General features: G+C 45.2%; 1 protein-coding gene across 1 annotated transcript; it reads right to left on the bottom strand.

Annotated features, from left to right (window-relative positions):
- Positions 1-6985: 6985 nt before the first annotated feature.
- T265_12574 (hypothetical protein) lies at positions 6986-13722 on the bottom strand (the record flags this gene model as incomplete). Its single annotated transcript, XM_009164398.1, has 8 exons — positions 6986-7254; positions 10728-10835; positions 12995-13074; positions 13110-13184; positions 13225-13311; positions 13348-13398; positions 13443-13605; positions 13648-13722. The coding sequence occupies 8 exons, from the start codon at positions 13714-13716 to the stop codon at positions 7126-7128; spliced, it is 762 nt and encodes a 253-aa protein (XP_009162662.1).
- Between the last annotated feature and the right edge of the window lie 6444 nt (positions 13723-20166).

The following is a 20166-nucleotide window of genomic DNA, read 5'->3' as shown; positions in this document are numbered from 1 at the left end:
CAAGAACAATTTGTCGGCGGAGTCGTGGACACCGGTATGGCTTTCCAATTACTAATTAGCGCGTTTGAAAGCTTTTGGCTCCGAGGTTCGGAACTGGTATAAGTGATTCATCGCTTTAATGATCGTCGCCAGGTTAGACTTCAGGGAAAGCATTTTATCTCAGTAAGATAACTCTAGTCGGCTTCATCATGTACGACACTTGAATATTACTTATTATTTGCAACGAGTGACACTCCTGCATTCGTAAAACGAATCAGAAATTAGTCATGACTGAGTCTGCGAATAATCATAGGTCGACTACAATCCACTTCGGTTTCGAAAGAACTAAATATGAATGAAGCATTAGTGGAATGCACTCATTTGCAAACTGATTTGGTTTTGTGAAAGGCTCACCTAGAACCCAGCTGAACCTCTCGTTCCAGGCAACTGGATGGGCTGCACCAGGCCGCCTCAGGTTTCAGTTGCTACGATATTCGAGATATCGCGATGTATGTATATTCGTAATGCACTACTCATACGGTTGCTGAAAACTCCTCGACAGCCCACGACCGGTTTCGCCCTTCTCGGGGCTCATCAGGTAGGCGCAGTCCCCGAGTTTCCGTCAAACTTATGTTCTGCCTGAAACCAAATTGCACGAAATGAACGAGATACACTCATCTTCAAACTAGTTTGGTTTCGCGAGACTCACCCGGAACCCGACAAAATCTGTCGTTTGTGATGTTTCCATGAATAAAGCATATTTTGAACTAAGGCGTTAGGTGATTTTCATAAAGGAAACTACTCACAAGTTTGCTGAAAAGTCTTCGAAAGCCCACGACCGGTTTCGCCCTTCCTGGAGCTCATCAGATAGGCGCGAGTTTCCGTCAGCTTTATGTTGTACTTGAATCCAAATTGGACTGTTTTCGAGAAATACACTCATTTGCAAATCAATTTGGTTTCCGGTAGAGACTCAACTGAATCTCTCGTTTGTGGTATTCTGCAACTGAATGTAGTGCACACAGGCCACCTCATGTTTCAGCTAGCACGATATTCGAGATATCGCAGTACATTTTCATAAAAGAAACTACTCACAAGTTTGCTGAAAAGTCTTCGAAAGCCCACGACCGGTTTCGCCCTTCCTGGAGCTCATCAGATAGGCGCGAGTTTCCGTCAGCTTTATGTTGTACTTGAATCCAAATTGGACTGTTTTCGAGAAATATCTAGGTGATATTATTCCACCTTGAATGACAAATGTTAATACAACGTACGTGGCAGTCACTAGCCAAGAGAGCCGTCTGTACAACTGAGAAGACACGCCTTTAAATTTTCTGAAATTACGTTCGGCAATTCCTCAAACTTCAGGGATAGACCGTTCAGACAGCCCGGGAGAAAATATATCTTCCACATGATTGCATATTTGTGGGCAGCTTGTTAGTTCCACATGGGAGATCGATATGGTGAACGAGAGAACGCATTTGTTTCTTGTTTGATGTTGATGTTGATGTACCACTGGGTGTAGTCGCCGTACAGCGCAACAAATATGTGGCAACATCTGGTTACCGGACAGAATTCAGATTTATGGATGGGGGAGCACGTTCAGTGCAGTATGCGTTGGAAAGTGGTCGCCTCATAGAGAATATTCTGTTGTTCTGTCGACCAGAAAAAACATTCCAGCGCTGAACGAATGCTTCTTGTGACACTGTGTCCATCATCAAGTTGACTACGAAAATGTTCAAAACTATTAGAAAACACTGTAAAGTCAGCGCGGCTTGAACAGAATTAGTCCACCGAAATAATGTAACCGGGAATAAAATGATACTTTTCAGGTAATCTGAAATTCAGTTCAGCGCAAAGTCGTACCCTAGTTCCGATTGTCACAACAGCCTTCGACGCCGACAGCATAGGATGATGATGAGAACTGATTGAGCTCCAAAATGTAACATGAAAATCGATAAAGGAAACAACGGATTGAAGACCAATCATATGGTGTGGATAGAACAGAACCACTGGTTGCAGGATTTTGTCAAGTTAGGCTTCATTCGCCAGCCTGATGGACGAAATGAATTGACAGAAGACGGGTAAGATTTTCATACTTCCTCGAGAAATACCCTCATTTGCAAATCAATTTGGTTTTCACGAGAGACTCAAATGAATCTCTCGTTTATGAGATTCTACAACTGAATATGCTGCACACAGGCCGCCTAATGTTTCAGTTGGCACAATATTCGAGATATTATAGTATATTTTCATAAAGGAAACTACTCACATGTTTGCTGAAAACTCTGTCGAACGGTGTTCAGCAAACTTGTGAGCAGTTTCCTTCATGAAATTTTCATACTTTTTTCATACTGTGTCTACTTCTGGTTAGAACAGTTCTCGACATCACTATGTGACCAGATAATGGATTATGTGGCACAAGAAAAACATAATCGGGCCATGGTATCCGGTTTGGCCGCATCGCACCCATAATTGGACTAGCACCCGTCTTGGCGTTAATCAGTTGTTACAGTTCATTATCGCTTATCCGATGATCTCATGATGTTCATTCAATGCTTCGTTGACAAAGCCAAGCAGACTGCTGTTGCCTGTAACATACAGAGGCCATGTTTCGCAACCATAAAATAGTACCGGACAGTTCAGCATCATTGACAGTATGCCCTGAAAACAAACTATTGGGTGGAATCGGAGTAGGTTTTGGGGGTCCTTGTACTCATAGTGTTCGTAACACTGCCCCCCAGGAGGAAACAACTGCTTAAGTACGCAACTGTATCAACTGATTTTAGTTTAATACCCAGATTGGGTATCCTTTCATTCTTTCACCGATACGATGCACTATGGAGGTTTAAAAACGCATTCTGAAAACAGTAGTTAAATTAGGATCATCAAGGTCTTCCCCCGAAGGAATATATACGATACAGAGGTTCGAACAGAAAGAGGTAGCGGTCAACTTTGACAAACACTACTTTCATGAGACTCCGTAGACTACTCCGTATTGACCACTTCGCAGTATGAGGGTTGAAAAAGCGCTGAGTTCAACTCTCAGCTTTAAAAAGGCGGAGACTGCCACAAAACAGCGTTAGCTGAATGCCGTTTTTCGGATCCAAAAAGAAGATGGTTGGTGACTTTCTGTATGTTTAGCAAAGTGTTCTGAGTTTTCTAGGGGACTGTGGTTGTTTTCTTCCGCGATTCGGACCGAACCCAACTCACGAGTACCGGTGAGCCTGCATAATATGATACCTACAAGCGGTGATCGATCAGCTGATTCCTTGATGGCTCACATGGAATGTGATGTCAGTTAATAAAGTTTGAATAATAATCCTGGTCAATACTCTTCATTCACGTCTGCTGATTTCAAAATACTCTTCATGAGTCGTCTCCGGCAGCAAGATGGCTTACTGGTCAGAGCGCGAATTTAGCGACCGCAAGGTCCGTGGGTCGAACTCGACCTCTGCCTCTCGACTTCCCTGTCTAGGCTTGGGCCATCTGGCAGTATCCCAGCCCTCGTGCTTCCTTCTGGTGGCATGGCAGTTAGGCATCGAAAGGGTGCAACAGCTGAACGATTTCTTCCCGACAGCAAGCACCAGCCGCGCCAGCCAAATCTTTGCAAGCGAACCGTCAAGCCCTGCGATCAGATCGCCTGCCAGCTGACCGAAAACTAACACATTCAAGCTACTTGTATTTCGACACATTACCAACAACTTCGGGTGTTGGACGCTCGAAATAGTTGATGCCTGGGACAAGCTTCGCTTGTAGACAAGACTCCACAAGACGGCAGCTTTGTTTCCTCCATGAATGTCTACGAAAACGCATTCTTGCACGCAAAGTTATCTGTTGATTGCGCACAGCCGATGATGTCTTCTCCTATGGTTACGAAACATTTACGGGCCAAAAGCCAAGCTCCGCAAATACACCAACTGCCACCTGGTCAACAGCCAAGGCAAAAAAACTTTCTTCGTAATCCCTAAGTAAATCGGTATCGGTGTGATTTTGTTGCATACTTGATCGGAGTGGGAGCCGCGTGATTTGCAGCTCATTGCCAAGTATTTTCAGTGTTTGTCGTCCGTTCGACTGCGGGAGGTCGGGTCACTTGTTCAACATCTGTTGTATCCATTGCAGCGAAAAAAAACAGCCTCTGTGTCCATTTTAGATACATCTTACTTCCTGACAATCTCTTCAGTGCAGTATTTCGGCTAGGTTCGGATACTCATAAGATACACGCACTGTATGCTTCAGTCAGTTGGGCTTATTATCCACGGCCTCTGTTGGAAATTTATGAAGCTGTGGGATAATCGCAGTTTCACGAATTCGCGCTCCACTCAGGGCCAGATAATGCTTAAAGATCCAACGTAGGCTGGGCCTCGGTATTCCTCTCGAATGAGCCGGTTCGAAGACTGGGTTTGTATTTCTTGCCATTCTTAGCCGACCTTGTGGTTCACTTCTAAGATTCACGAAATCGGCAGTTTCAAATTTCAGCACTGAAACTATGGGTGGTACTCGACAAATACACTCACTGAATCTTTCGTTACTGATGTTCATAAATAGACTAATAAGTAGAACGCAAGTATAAAATAAGGTTGGCGGAAGCTTGGGGACTGTGCCTACCTGATGAGCCCCAAGAAGAGCTGTCGAAGAATTTCCAGCAAACGCATGAGTAGTGTATACGTCTATACATGTATCGTGATATCTCGAATAGCGTGCCAACTAAAACATGAGACGGCCTGATGCTGCACTTTCAGTTGCTTAAAACTATCGTGAACAAGAGATTAGGCTGCGTCCCAGGTGAATCTACCGTCAAAACCAAACTGATTTGTCGAAATCAGTCCAATTTGGGTTCAAGTAGAAGATAAAGTTGACGGAAGCTCGGGGACTGCATCTGCCTGATGAGCCCCAGGAAGGGCGAAATAGGTCGTGGGCTGTCGAACACTCTACAGCAACCTTATGAGTAGTGTTTTACGCCTATGGATAGTGTTCTCCATATGTAGGTAAGCTATCCGCGAGGACTGTCAGTTCGTACAAGTGAGCGGAAAGAACCGACAATCTTCGGCACAGGATAACTGAAAGTAGCCGACTACAGGATCCGGCTCACTTGTTCAACATCTGTTGTATCCATTGCAGCGAAAAAAAAACAGCCTCTGTGTCCATTTTAGATACATCTTACTTCCTGACAATCTCTTCAGTGCAGTATTTCGGCTAGGTTCGGATACTCATAAGATACACGCACTGTATGCTTCAGTCAGTTGGGCTTATTATCCACGGCCTCTGTTGGAAATTTATGAAGCTGTGGGATAATCGCAGTTTCACGAATTCGCGCTCCACTCAGGGCCAGATAATGCTTAAAGATCCAACGTAGGCTGGGCCTCGGTATTCCTCTCGAATGAGCCGGTTCGAAGACTGGGTTTGTATTTCTTGCCATTCTTAGCCGACCTTGTGGTTCACTTCTAAGATTCACGAAATCGGCAGTTTCAAATTTCAGCACTGAAACTATGGGTGGTACTCGACAAATACACTCACTGAATCTTTCGTTACTGATGTTCATAAATAGACTAATAAGTAGAACGCAAGTATAAAATAAGGTTGGCGGAAGCTTGGGGACTGTGCCTACCTGATGAGCCCCAAGAAGAGCTGTCGAAGAATTTCCAGCAAACGCATGAGTAGTGTATACGTCTATACATGTATCGTGATATCTCGAATAGCGTGCCAACTAAAACATGAGACGGCCTGATGCTGCACTTTCAGTTGCTTAAAACTATCGTGAACAAGAGATTAGGCTGCGTCCCAGGTGAATCTACCGTCAAAACCAAACTGATTTGTCGAAATCAGTCCAATTTGGGTTCAAGTAGAAGATAAAGTTGACGGAAGCTCGGGGACTGCATCTGCCTGATGAGCCCCAGGAAGGGCGAAATAGGTCGTGGGCTGTCGAACACTCTACAGCAACCTTATGAGTAGTGTTTTACGCCTATGGATAGTGTTCTCCATATGTAGGTAAGCTATCCGCGAGGACTGTCAGTTCGTACAAGTGAGCGGAAAGAACCGACAATCTTCGGCACAGGATAACTGAAAGTAGCCGACTACAGGATCCGGCTGATTATCCACTTATTTGCGGTTTGAAAGACGCCATGTGCTGGGGATCTGTAGGTGATTTAAACGTATGATCAGCACGAAGTCATCATCAGTGTCACACCAAACCAGTTCTTCCATTTTTGATCTTCAAACCGCTAGCCCGGGTCATGATACCGTGTAATTCGGATAAACTTGGGAAGGTTCTGGTAAAAGTCAGTCTGACTGCCTTACTGTTGATGTGAACTGAGTCGTGCGCAAATATGACGAATAATTTACGCGTTTTCCATTGCGGGTATTCGGTCATGATAAACTGAGCCAACCTAACAATCCCTTGACAAAAATCCACTCAAGTGGTGTCTTCGGCTCTCATATTCAATTCCTACTTGATGGGGTGCCGTACTCAACAGGCAGAAACGTGGAGAGTAAAACCACCCAAAAAAGGCTGCAAGACTTCTTTTCCGCGTGGTGGGCTATCGCGGGATATTATTTTCATATTCCCCTATTGCCGCGTGTTTTAGTATGAGCAACTCACCGTTTTCGAACTACAGCATCGAAATTTTATAGACCAGAAAGAGAGAAGACTTAGTACCGTAAAACTTTTGTGGTATCTCCTGGAGCCCAGGTTATCTACCCTTCGGAAATAGGTAGACTGCGTAGTACCTGAAGTTACAACCTTTCCCCATAAAGGAGCTACCATCATTAATAGCCTGACTGACTAACAGTCATCTGCCATCTGCAGACAAAATCGTGTGTGTATACTACGGACGAACAATGAACGTCGCGAACAAATTTTCTCCGGTATATTTTGGCTTTCAGTAACCTACCTATCGTCTGAACCCGAGCGCTCTCCTACATTTTAGGACTCATCTTGACGATTATCTTGGCTTGGAAATTCGCACAGCCCGGCCGACAGAATTCCCAACACCGCAACACAAGTAATGGGAAGAAAATATAATTCAAAATACGAGGGAATATATCTACACAAAAACAAACAGGAAAGCTAGTCCCAAAGGCAAAATAGTTCATAGTAATTCAGTTAGATCACAATATGTGGAGATGAGTTGGATGGTTTGGTAACAGATCTGATTACGTCTGACCAGCCAGTCGCTGGATGACCTGGAGAAGACTTTCCGGTCGAGGTGAAGCAGCCACGCCCGCCACACTCATGTCATACTCTTGTAGCTTAGAGGCCGTAGCTCGTCCCATAGCGACCAACTGGTTGTGGAAGCGGAGAGGGAGGGTGTAAACAGAGCATCAAACACCATTGATACACTAGCAATAAAAAATAAGTTGAAAAAGTGCATGGGAAAAGTGAGAAGTGAAATAGTCAATTCATGTAAACGATAGCGGAATGAGCACAGCTCATCCACATGTCGTTGAAACCCATAATCAGCTGGAAATAAGTCCCCGGGGCACTTCTGTAGTAAATACGTTACGCTAAAGATTCCAGTAGAAAAGTTAAGTCACTGAAGGTCCATAACAAAACACCTACCTCATCTCTATCTTAGGTACAAAAAATGTACCATCTCAATTTCAGAGTATATACTGAAGTAAAAACAGAGGATATGAAACGACAAAAAAATTGAACTTTGCGGATGTCCCGGACGAGACCACTTCCAAGGAGAGTGTAACGGTTCTGTCCCAAATTTATTTATACAACAAAATGTAGGTTGCAATCGACTGAGGGAATGAAAAGTCGTACTTATGCCTCTGAAAACCTGCAATTCAGATGTCTACGACTGCCACCGAACCAAAAGAAGAAAAGCGTTCAGCTGTAGCGCCTTTCCGGTGCCTAGCTGCCATGCCACCCGAAGGAAGCATGAGGGCTGGGATACTGCCAGGTTGCCCAAGTCTAGATAGGGGAAGTTGAGTGGCGGAGGTCGGATTCGAACCACGGACCTTCCGGTCGGTAAATTCGCGCTCTGACCACTTGGGCCACCTCGCCCCAACCAAAGGAAAGAGGCGCTTTAGGACACGACCTCCACACTGCCACTGTCGAAAACAGTTACCACCTCTCCAGGAAAATTAAACTATCAAAATAACTATATGTTAGACGCTTTTATGTCCAAAGGGACACAAAAGAATATGACTGCTTTATTTGATTATGAACAAAAAAACTGGAAAAAACGACCCACACAACAACGGTTTAGCTGGGAAACATAATCACCAAAGAAGTAGGAAACGATCCACATTTCCCTTTTATCTTTTCCAGAGTATTTTGTTGTTTACTAAGAGTCAAATGCACTCCCAAAAAGATGATTAATGCTATGCTGTTTTCTGTTACACTACTCTCTTGAAACTGACAAGGGAGAAGCTCCACCTGTTCTCATTCCAAAGAGGTATTATTCGGTTTTATTCCCAGTAAAACTACTGCATGATTAATCGTAAAGGCCAGGAACACTGCTATAAAAGAATGGCCTAAAGACAAAACAATTTCGAAGAGTATGAATTTCCTGGTTTTCGGAGCGCACATCTTCAGAAGGGAAACATTGTACTTAGGTCGGATGGCGCACTTATCAGATGTGCCATCGTAAATAACTAACCGCACTAGACTGAAGTAAGGATGGATGGCAACGATACAACCCCAGAAATATCACAACAAAGGCAGTCAAACCGAATTACTCAATTCAGTGTCCGCACGGATGGAAGGCACCTATCATCTACCACGATGTGTTCCGATATACGCCATATATCTATAGCGATAAACTGCGTGATGGTAACATACTGTTTCCATTTTCTATTAACAAAATTCATAGACTCTGTTCAACCTCTTGTTGTCCATTTCACCTCCAAAGGTAGGTATGAGAAGACAAAAAGCACCATAGAGCAGTTTTGTTCTTCTTACAAATTTTCTTTATTCCTTACTAATAGTCAGTACCATGCATCTCACGAGTTTCCCCGACGTTGAACACTCCACAACGGGCTGATTCGCGTTGATTTAATAAATTGAGTCTAACTACCGTCCTGATTGTATTTTTCAAGCTATATGACGTAGATACCTCGATTCCCAACTGCGGGGCATACGCGCTTCTTTCCTCCACCTCATCTGCCTTCATTAGGCTGAAATGCTCTCTGTCCGCCGCTATCACTCCGCATAACACCTCCCTGGGTCAAGCCTGGTAGCCCAGCTGACCGCAGAGAGGAATAAGGATAACCAAACACCCACTCGAAGTTCACGATTCCAACGTTATCATCAACAGCAGCAGAACCTCCTGCTGCTGTATGCTACTGTATGCTGCCCCAGTATGCAAGCCGCCCATGACTGCGATCAAATTAGACCGCCGGTTTTAACGGCTGACAATTACAAAAGAATGTAGCTAGTAGTGGGGCTTTCTTGAAGTTCACACGGTGCCAATAATGTCCTTAAGTTGCCTCCACAATACAGTACTAGCCGGGCCTCAGTCGTCGCATCACATCGTTGCATCCTTGATAAGTTGTATTCATGAACCATTCGGATCCAGACAGCTAGGAGGAGCCATAGATCTACACTCGACATAGTTGCAGGCGTTGGTCGTGCTATCCTGATACCGGTGGTCGGTAGAGTAGTCTATGGTAGCATCTGCCTCCCGTGATATAGGTTTCAGGTGCACGATGGGAGGTTCCACTGAAGTGTTCATACGTAACCAAGCAAATAAAGTAACGAAGATCGTTTACTTTCCACAGCACATGATATCTGTCCCCTCTTATGCCTCCAGGCAAGTCACAGCCGGTTGCTGATCATTTTTGCACAAAAACACAACAACCGACGATAATGGCTACACGCATGCTAGGAATTCAGCAACTGTTTGGCCATACGTTCTGGGATGTAGCATGCTGTGACGGCTCAAATGCGACTCCAAAGGTTATCAATATAAATTTGCTACTTGTTGCAGACACTGCTAGCACGCATGCTGCTGCCCATATCTGACTTAGTTCACATCCAATCTACGGTAACAGATTCAATGAGGTCACAACGTTTTCTTTACAGTAAGTATATTCAGTACCTCAGCACAGATTGTTCTAAACGTACACGATGTCTGTTTGCGATCCACTAACGTAAACAAGTTGTAGAAATCAACCTAATCAAGTAATGTCACTATGGGGGACTACCCCCGGTATGTTCTACTTTTCTCTGCCTTATCTGTGGTTTTCTCGGTAAAAATTGGGCGAAATTCTCTCCGATGATCATTAAAAATGTGGAAGAATGTGTATACTGTTAAATTTAGGGTTCAATTATGTCGATGTGGTGCCAGCTGGCTTCATCACTCTTGTTTCATTGAGGAGAGCTCGGTTGTTGAGTCAAACGTTACAAAACATTGGATATTTTCACCACGAAGAGCTTTTGCTCAGACAGGCCGTCAGATTTGACCGCGATGGTCGTAACGAAGTGGGTACTTAACTAGGGTTGGTACTGCAATTGGTAAGACCAAGATGATGCAAATATTACCAAATAGTTAGGCGAACAGAACGAGACGGCAGAGTTGAACGTAGCAAACGGACCTTTCTGTCAAGAACTAGTGACATTACCTGTTCATCAGCGAGCTGATGTCAAACAACACGGACCACGACAAACATCAAAGATGATCAAATTGAACAGAAAGTGCACATAGTGGAAAACATGTTTTAGAGGAACACTGAACAGGACATGAAAAAGCGACGTTGAGAGTACCATACACGTACACTCTTGAAAAAAAACCCCGGTCATTCACCTTTACTTTGGGACGATGAGGCTTAAGTTCAGTTTTCAGAATGCCCTCGGTGAGCGTAACCCCCGAAGGACTGAAAAACACGATACAGTCTGGGATAGGGTTTCCTTCCTGAAAGGGAATCAGGGGACAGTACTCAATCACGAGACAAGCACATTAATAGCGATGATAATAGTAGTAATAACGGTATTATCAATAAAGCGGAGTATGCGAGCCATGTGAAAATGGAGGTGATATTAGTCCACAGTGCATGACATATGTCAGAACCACCTGGTTTCTCTGGCACCAGTGTGGAATTAAACAGTCCGGCAATCGAACACAAGTTCAAGGGAAATATACTATTCTGAGTTCGAATCAATCTACCACAGGCAATATGCCCATAAAGTGCGAGCTAACTGGGGACGAATGCTCAGGAGAGCTAACCAGTGGACAAGTGCAGTGACCCGTATTATTCACAGGTGAAACACATCTCTTGGGTATACGATCCATGATTTGAGTGATGTTCTGCTGTACCATATCGAGCAGTTTCGAAATGAAATGTGACTTGCGGGCCAAGCCTACTTGGTCCGCCTGGTGAAGACAGCGTCATCAATCTGTATTGGTCAGCCCATATCCAACGGCAACCACACTCTGATGAGGCAGAGTTCACGTATGAGCGCATTCCCACATTGAAACACCATGCATCTCACTGAGCTTCTTTAGAGCAAAAGCTAAAGAGGTCGATTAATATCTTGTTGTATGAGTCGGTTGACTGTTTTCGTCGCAGAATTACCGAATCATAAGCAGAAAGACGAACTAATCGGTTAGGTCTGACAAATCGGTTGAGTGGTTATAATGAACCAGATAGGCATGACTAAGGCGATCGTCACGCTATGCGTGTAAGCTCGTAGTGTGGGTGGGTCTCGACCACAGAGCAGACAGGTGTTGACCATCGCTCCAGTTGAAGTAGATGCTAACCGTACATGCTGCCATCACAGCATCTTCATTCCTGCAGACTTCGTTCCTAGCTGGAGTGCGCATCTCATTGGCACATCGTTAGTGACTAATCGACTTGAATGAGCGCGAATTCAGAACTGGATAAGTCTACCGTGAGATGTGTTCAGCCATCAGGATACTAAATTTCATCACCCGTAGAGTTAAAAGCTTTCAAGGAGAAGCACCAGGACAACAGAATGCCGGAGCACTCAGCTTGATCAAAGCACCATTTATTTCGCTTTATCTTACTTGTTCCCCACAAACCTCAAGGGAGGAAAACAGTGCTTTCGTTGGTAAACGGTGACTGGGAATACGTAGTACACGCTCCAACTGCCTTTACCCGATCCATCTTATTTCATACGTTGGCAATGCTGATTCAATTCCGAGTGCCCAATTACACACCAATTCGTCCCAAACATGCTGGATCGGATATTGCCTGCTAAACTACAAAGATGTCAAAGATCCAGGAATTGATCCAGCTTCCTCTGATCGGAGAAGCCCTGTTTCACAAACATGGATTTAGAGTGCCCTTATAATCCAGCTGAATCAAGACTTCGCAGTTTGGATATGCCAAGTACATGTCCAAGCATAGGAACACTTCCTACAATCCATTCAGAGTAGGCTGCGCGGACGAACATCGACACCACGTGTCAAAATAAAGAAAAGCCCGTAAAACGATCCCCGTATAGGTAACTGTAGGTCAAGTTCAACCGATGTTTCGCTCCACATCATCTCCGGTGGTCGCCTTCCACACCAAATCATCCAAAAATGAAACCAGTCGGACGTGATCTCCACGAGCAATAAAATTCACATAGAACTATACGACGAGTACCTGAATGGTGACTTATTCGTGCTGCAATGCTCACAGCGCACGTTTTGAGAGCAAGTCAACCCGTAAGTCGCACTCAAAAGACAGAAATGAAGAGTCAACGCATGGCGACCCTTTCCTCCCGATCAGGTGTTCTGGTCTACCTAAAAAACGAGACCCCGGAATCGGTGAATAAGCCAGACACTGTGGCATGGTCAGTATCACCGGATCTCAAGTTTATTTCGCGTTTCGACTGTACCAACCTTCAACTTTCGCCAGTTTGATTACGTCCAACTAGATCAATCTTTTACTGTGAATAACACCTGTACAGAATACGAAGACTGGGCATCAAACTTAAAACGATCAAATGTCTTTTCTCGCAAGATGCGAAACGGCCACATGGTAAATGAATTACATGAGCAATCCAACAAAAGGGAAAATGGAAACCGATCTGCTCGTCGGCATGAAACAAACAGAAGGTACTTACACAAAGATTAAGCCGCACCTTATCCTTCAATGCGACATTTTCGTGGGATGAATAAGCAATCAGAATGTCAACCTTGATGCCTGAAACAGAATAGTAGTGATGGACGACTGTCTACCATTTTTCTCCAAATACTGAGGGAGATCGGCGCGGTGTATTTGACTTGCCGGGAAGAAGACCGGCTTCGTGAGCTCTGAATAAGAACTGCTTAGGTTATTGTCGTTAAGACTTACGAGTTGCGTAGTTATCTACAATGACCTTTGACAAGGTCTCCGCATCTCCAGCTTGAGCACCTTTAGGTGAAAATCCAGCTTTCTTTGCTTGAGGACGAAGTCAGTTTATAAGCGAAACGGTACCTTGCAGGTCTGTCGAAGGACCAACTACAAAACATAAATCTGACTGTTGACCTGAAACAGGGAGAACAATGTAGTCACCAGAGGGAGTTCCGTACCTTTCAGTCCGGCCTTCGTATACGCGGTCACAGCTCTCGGACTAGTAAATACGATCGCACTATGATTGTCGCGCCAGGACTGGCAACGTGCAAGCTCCGCAGTGTGGTAGGTAAAATCCAGCGTCTCGGCGAGGTCTGCACTGAAGCCCGCCTTCACTAAAACCTGTATCACCGCAAAATCGGAAACAATTAGGACAGTGTTTACCTGAACGTAAGGATCATCGTGGGGTCCCGATGCTTGCTCATTAAGAGCCTTGAGAAGTAGTATGTGCATGACCAATCAGTTGGTAGGGGAGTGAGTCCAACCCTCCTGATGTTCAGGAACGGCTTCGAGAGATCTGAAGTAGAAATGTGATGATCCAGAAAGACATGTCGAGTGAAAATTATGGAGGTGAGTGGAAAGTTAATGCGGTGCACCTAACTAAAGGAACTCCACGGTACCCGTCCCCCACCCCCGCCTGAAAGGGGTCGTTTTTGAAAATTGGTGAAAACCGTTTATTATGGGAAGGTTGACCAAATCTCAGGTATTGTGTGAGAAGCGAATTACCTCTGAGCTGAGTGGATAATTTTTGAAGCAGTTTACCGGTTTGCGGTACAAAACATTATCTCTTCACTCGAGGCCGCTAGAAGCATAATCCTCACAATGAACAGTAAACATGAGATGCCACTTACCAACTGAAGCAGTTAGTATGCAAACTTCCTGCAGCCTTAGAACAAGTCCGCTGCCACACGTCACTCGCCACTCATCTTTCGAACTGCTTGAATGGCCGTCCTCTAATACCTCCGTCACGGAAAAAGTACCCATGTTATGACATTTAAGCGCTCCGGTATACTGAAGACGGCACGTTGAATCACTGTCACGCTTGTGAGTTCGAAAGCAATTCAACGGCGACAGGATTGGTTTTCATCTCGCAGTCGCTTATACTGATGGGCTGCACAGTCTGGACCTAAGGCCAGCTTAAGCTGTGGAGAATTTACTATATGCCCAGATCCGACCAAGAAGCACAATCAATTTGTATTCACCATAAATATGGACCTCTTAGATAAGTGATGAGAGGCTTATTCCACAATTCCGCGTGACCAAGTGAGATATGAGAGCAGTGAGCTGTGTCCCTGCACAGACGGGCACACAGACCGAATAGTCCGGCCTACATTCACTAGAACAATTCGACGATGCCTCCAGTGATTGATGAGACATGGCTTAATGGTTACGTAGTATAATACTCAAATTACTGCAATTGACGCTTTAGCGTATTCTCTGGCGAAGATTTAAAACTTGCAAAATTTACTGAACCAGTACACTTCATCGCTTCAAAGCGAACAGTATAGACAACCTTCATCAAACATAAAATCAAGGCCGTGACTCCTTTCGAATGTCTATCGAATTTGTATGTGCACTGTTTGAGAATATAATTTGAATCCACTTAGTTGATTATTTTGAAAATGCACTAGGGAACTACAGCAATGTGTTACATAACCACACAATATTACGTAGAGGAGCGTAAATAACACTTTCTCTGAATTTAAGCAAGCAACTGTTACTCGCGTCAAACTGTTCTTGCCCAAACCGTTGGGAACTGTAACGGAGATCTGCGACCTTAGACGCATGGGAATAATGGGGAGCAACTGCTCCCCTTGTGAACCGATCATCGTGTTTCTGGTCAGTACGAATTTGTAGAACATATCGAGTTACTTGGATATCTCCATCGCAAGACAGTCATGGACTCAACTGGATCATTACCTATGGGGGGGGGCTCCAGGAAAATATGTCGTTCTTTCTGGGGTATGCAATTTGACTCTGATCATGTGCGGGCCCGGATATCACTTCACTTTCCGACAACATTACGCGTGTCAAAGCAGAGAGTCTATTCATCAACTTCCACAGGCCTCAGTAGCTTAATAGTGCCGAGCTGATCTGCTAAAAAAGCTACCGGAAACGCAGACACAATCTCCAAGATTGCTTGCAGACTGAAGGAAAGCAAGTTTAAAAAGCTATGCTGTCAGCTTTCAGGACTGTTTGTCCAGACTACCCGACTCGAAATGGCTGTGGTTTACGTGCGAACTTACAGAAAGGCTCGCGTTTCGAACCTGGTTTGTGCACCCCGGCTGATACTGCCTAGGCTTGGGCAGACCAACAGTATCTTAACCTTTCCCACCTTAAGGCGGAAGCCAGATGCTGAGAGTGTGTTATAGCTGAACCATCATTATTATTTATTTTATTTGACACCAAATAAACACTGAATATTGTCTGATGGGAGTCTGACGAAGTCGGTGCAAGAACCTCAAAGGCTATCATCAGGTTTGCCAATCTGCGTCACTTGTGGCTTTAAAGGCATATCACTGGGTTCTAAAGGTCGCGTGTACAAGGCTATAGTAAAGGCTGTTCAGGGCATGGCCTCTGAGAACAGCTAATGTAAAGCGTCTTCAGGTTTTTGACCACAGACGCCCCAAAAGCGTTGATGGTTTTGTATGGCTTCAAAAGATTAGTAACCAGGTGACCATAAAACGGGCATTTGGTTGTGCGAAGGCAGTTGGAACGATGAAAGCATCCAGCAACAGAAAACACAGTGGCTTGGTCGTGTGCTAGGCATGCGGGAACACCGTCTACCGAGATGAGTGCTGTTTTACGTGCCACCTTCAGAATGGCGAAAGCCGCTAAGTAGACAAATTATGACCTGGCAGAAGGAAGTGGAAGTAATTACGAAAGGTTTCCGTGCTGTTGATACTCTACACCTTCCAGGATGGCATCCCCGTGACTCACCTGTGCTTGACTGGAGACATTGCAAGAAATGGCGAATAGTCGATATCAGTGGCGCTGGTGCTGTCAGTTTCTCTCCAGGTTGATTGAGAGCTTGTACGTTTAGGCACCTGATAATGCTTGACACAGGCCAGCACTAGCACCCCTTTATCACCCACTCGTTTTCTTTTTTCCTCTCTAAGGCTTTGAATATGGTTAGATGAACTTTATTTTCGTAGGGCAGTGGAGCATCAGTGTCAACACTGATGTTGCTGTCTCTGATGACGATCGTCGAGATCAGGCTTTATTGCTGACAGAAAAGCCATACCAGCAACTACCCACGGTGACGTCGCACGCAAATCCGCATAACACCGGATAATAAAGAGCTTGAAGAATGACAGGAAACGCTACTAGACTGCGAAGGCCATGGAGGTGGATGCTTTCGCTCGCGCAACAGTCGCAGCTGATTCGATCAACTGGCCAAAAGGAAACAAGTGTCGGCGAAAGAATCTGCGAAAAAGCCGGATTGGCAACTCATGTACACGGTCGTGGTCAACTACAAAAATCTAGATATCATTCCTCACACCCAGCTTTGATGTTTTGAATCCAAAACTTTTCAATAGTGGTTAGGCGCTGGTGAATACATCGGTGACACAACTGCAGATTTTGCATGAAAAAAGAATGCCAGTGAAATAGGGCACCTCAATCTCCAGAAAAGGGGGCAAGGTTGTCATGCAAAAACCTTTGTGGCATCAGCCTGGCAGCACCCAAGGTGCTCTCTGGCATCATTTTGTGTAAGCTCATCGATTATTGGGAGAGACAAACGATTGAGTCTCAAGCTGTATTTCGCAGCGGCATCCACCGTATATTTACATTCAGGCAACTTCTGGAACATCGTAACAAATTCAAACGTTTCACTTTGGTCGTGTTTCTGTATTATCACTATTACCACAACCTTCCGACATCTGTTCCAGTTACACTCCATACTTTCTTAAGGTATAACATTTTTTTATTAGTATTTAATCACCGGTGACTTACCGGGCTTCTACATGCACGACATCCGAGTGTAGTCGACACAAATCAGTGATATCTAAAGCGCCATTTAGCGACTATGTATAACTATTTATGGCTGACGCAAAATGTACAATAAGTATACGTATTATGCATCAGTCATGTTCACTGATCTCAGAGGCGCTTTAGACTGTCGATCGTCAGAAACGTTGGCGCTATCTGGCGATCAAGAATATGCTTGGAAGAATTTATATCAACTATAAAGCCATTGTACTAATGGATTAACGGACTGAAACACAGGGCCAATGCTTTTGCCCAAGCTTGCCGGAGAGGTAGGGAGGATAACGTTCCTCGGCTTGAGATGGAACGTTTTCAGGCGAATTGCCATCCTCGACAAACAAATCAACGGTGCCGTTACGAAGAGAATGGAATTCCAATATCGTTACAGCTTTACCCGTCGCGGCTCAGTGTTGTTGTCGCTAGGGCGCCTATCCACAGGCGACTGACCAGTCCGCCCTCTTGCGGACCAGCATTCGGGCGAGTTCCGATTGGCCGAAAGTCTGCACCTAACAGCCAATCATGATCCGGTATCCGCCGAGCGCAGAATGCCGATGGCGCAAACAGAAGGCATCGTGATTTCCATATTTTCGCTGCAGCTTTCTCCTTTTATACGACGTGATTTAATTGTATTTTTCACCTCCGATGGTCGTTTTGGCGGAAACGCTCACTTAAATGATTGTGGCCGAGAACGAAGGTTAGGCATTACCGTTAACAAACTTAGCTAGGTTTGACGGTTCGCGTCTCCGCGACTCATTGAGCAGCACTGAGAGCTTCACGAGATACTTGTAAAGTCTTTCGTACCAGGTTGTTGAACGCTTAGATGTTTGACTAACAGTCGTTTAGCCTTCCAGGTTGGTGTTTGAACGTACGGCTAATGGCCTCATAAAAGTGGTAACGCACTCGCAATTTACGCCAAACGGCACGCTTTTCGTCAGGCTTTTAAACAGCGGCTTCATTTGAGAACGGTATAAGTCCCCTTGTGTAGGCATGGGGGCACCGGCACAGTTCCAACCCACGTACAACCATGAAACCCACCATTGCAAAGTGTCTCACGCCACATCGGCTGATGTGGAGTGCCATAAGCAGAGTCCTTTATTAATCGCTGCATACATCACGGCTGTTGAACACGAGACGGCCCTTGCTGACGCATCCTTTTTTCCCTTTTCACACAATTCCCCTCTCTCCTTTCCTCACTGATAACTTTCTCCTTTTAGGACTGATAATTCTGTTTGCCCTGCATCGGTGTTGCAAGCAACATATGCGTGTTATTCGGCACCGACACCTTCATGCATCTCGAAGTCATTCCTAAAGCCTGGATACCAATCTGGCGCGCAGGTGGGCCAGCAAGCTACTCTTGCTCTTACACTGTACTCGCCTGGCATTGATGTTTTCTGTGCTCTAGAAACAAGAATTAAATATGCAAGCACAGTATTTGAACCAACCGCTCTATTGCTTTCCACTTGCTTTCGGTTATGCACCTATAGTGATCGAAAGGCTGTTGCAGCAGGGTTTGCAGGGGTTGATATCGCTTTAAGTCACTGTTCAAGTGGATCCTTGCTTGAAAGGATACCCAGTGAGAATAGCCTCTATGCCTTAAGTCTGGGAAAGTCCGTCGTGGAGACTCAAAGGTGGGAATTTGACCGGTATTTGCTTGCTGGGTCCGTTTAAGCCCCTACCGACTATGGCTCTGCTGCCACTAAAGACAAGCTTGATGATGCCTTGCTGTGGCAAGATAGAAGCCTATATATGGCTGCGGTTACTGGAGAGCAGAATTCACGTGGCTAAGCGCATCTGGGTCTGCACTGAGTAGTCTGTATGGTTTTGACTCTACTTGTGGACAATAAGTGCAGCAGCATACCGCACGGCATGTTTATAATGACTGGATTGAGTATGTGGATTTGTGAGAGCAGCGGGATTTGGGGTTGGTCAGGGAGAGCCGTAGGGGTAGAATAATGTGGATCTCCGCTGACCCCGTCATTTTTCCCACAATATCCGGAAACTTGTGCAATCAGGGGAATTATGCTTCATTCCTTCAAGCCGGGTTCCATCCACGGACAGCTCATGCAGTTCTGTTTATTATCTGGTGCATTGTTTTGCCAGGCTCTAAATAATGTGAACAAAAACGAAGCCATAGTTTCTCACCTTTGAGAGCCACAGTACATTCTTTGATTACGCGCATTGTGAGCACATGTAAATAGTTGGCCCGAGGATGTGCAATGATTGTTTGGCTTCATCCATCAAAAATACAATGTTTTTGGGCCTCTCTGATTGCTGTGGCCGTACCGTGCACATCACCGGATGTACCAAAGCTGGCCCGAAATTCAGAAAATTCATTTAGTTGCACAGTTGTTTTCAAAGTATAGCCGCTAGGTTGAACCTTCGACTGTTGTTATTTATCTAACAACGTTACTAAATAGAGATGATGGAAAATCCTTACCTATAGAGCTCGGGGACCGGTTTTACCAACGATGTAGTGATAGGGAGCGACTGTGACCAATTAGTCACGCGTGTTCTGGAAACCACTGGAATCAAAACACTCATCGTCTCTGTTCAGGATATTCCGCTGTTTCTTTTAGCCTTCAGGAGTCTTACTGACCTATCTCTCGCCAGTTTTCGGACTACCATGCCAGCAAGGCCAAAGGGGAGCAGCCAGACCAGAAGCAGCGAGACCCCGTACTACGAGTAATCGTGCTGCGAGGCGGTCTGGGGATAGAGTCGCACTGTCCTCTGCGACAGGAGTGTGCCAGAAGCAGACCCCGTAATACGAGTAATCCTGCTGCGAGGCGGTCTGGGGATAGAGTCGCACTGTCCTCTGCGACAGGAGTGTGAAGGCAGGCAGGTGTTTCCCCCAGGCGACCAGCATGTCCATATTTATGGAAGCAGCGATGCTGCCTTCCCCCGAGGAAGGACGGGTTA

This window comes from Opisthorchis viverrini, assembly GCF_000715545.1.
Source record: "Opisthorchis viverrini unplaced genomic scaffold opera_v5_5, whole genome shotgun sequence".
NCBI classification, from domain to species: Eukaryota; Metazoa; Platyhelminthes; class Trematoda; order Opisthorchiida; family Opisthorchiidae; genus Opisthorchis; species Opisthorchis viverrini.
Note: the sequence above shows the minus strand (reverse complement) of the source record. Positions and strands in the feature narration are given on the sequence as shown.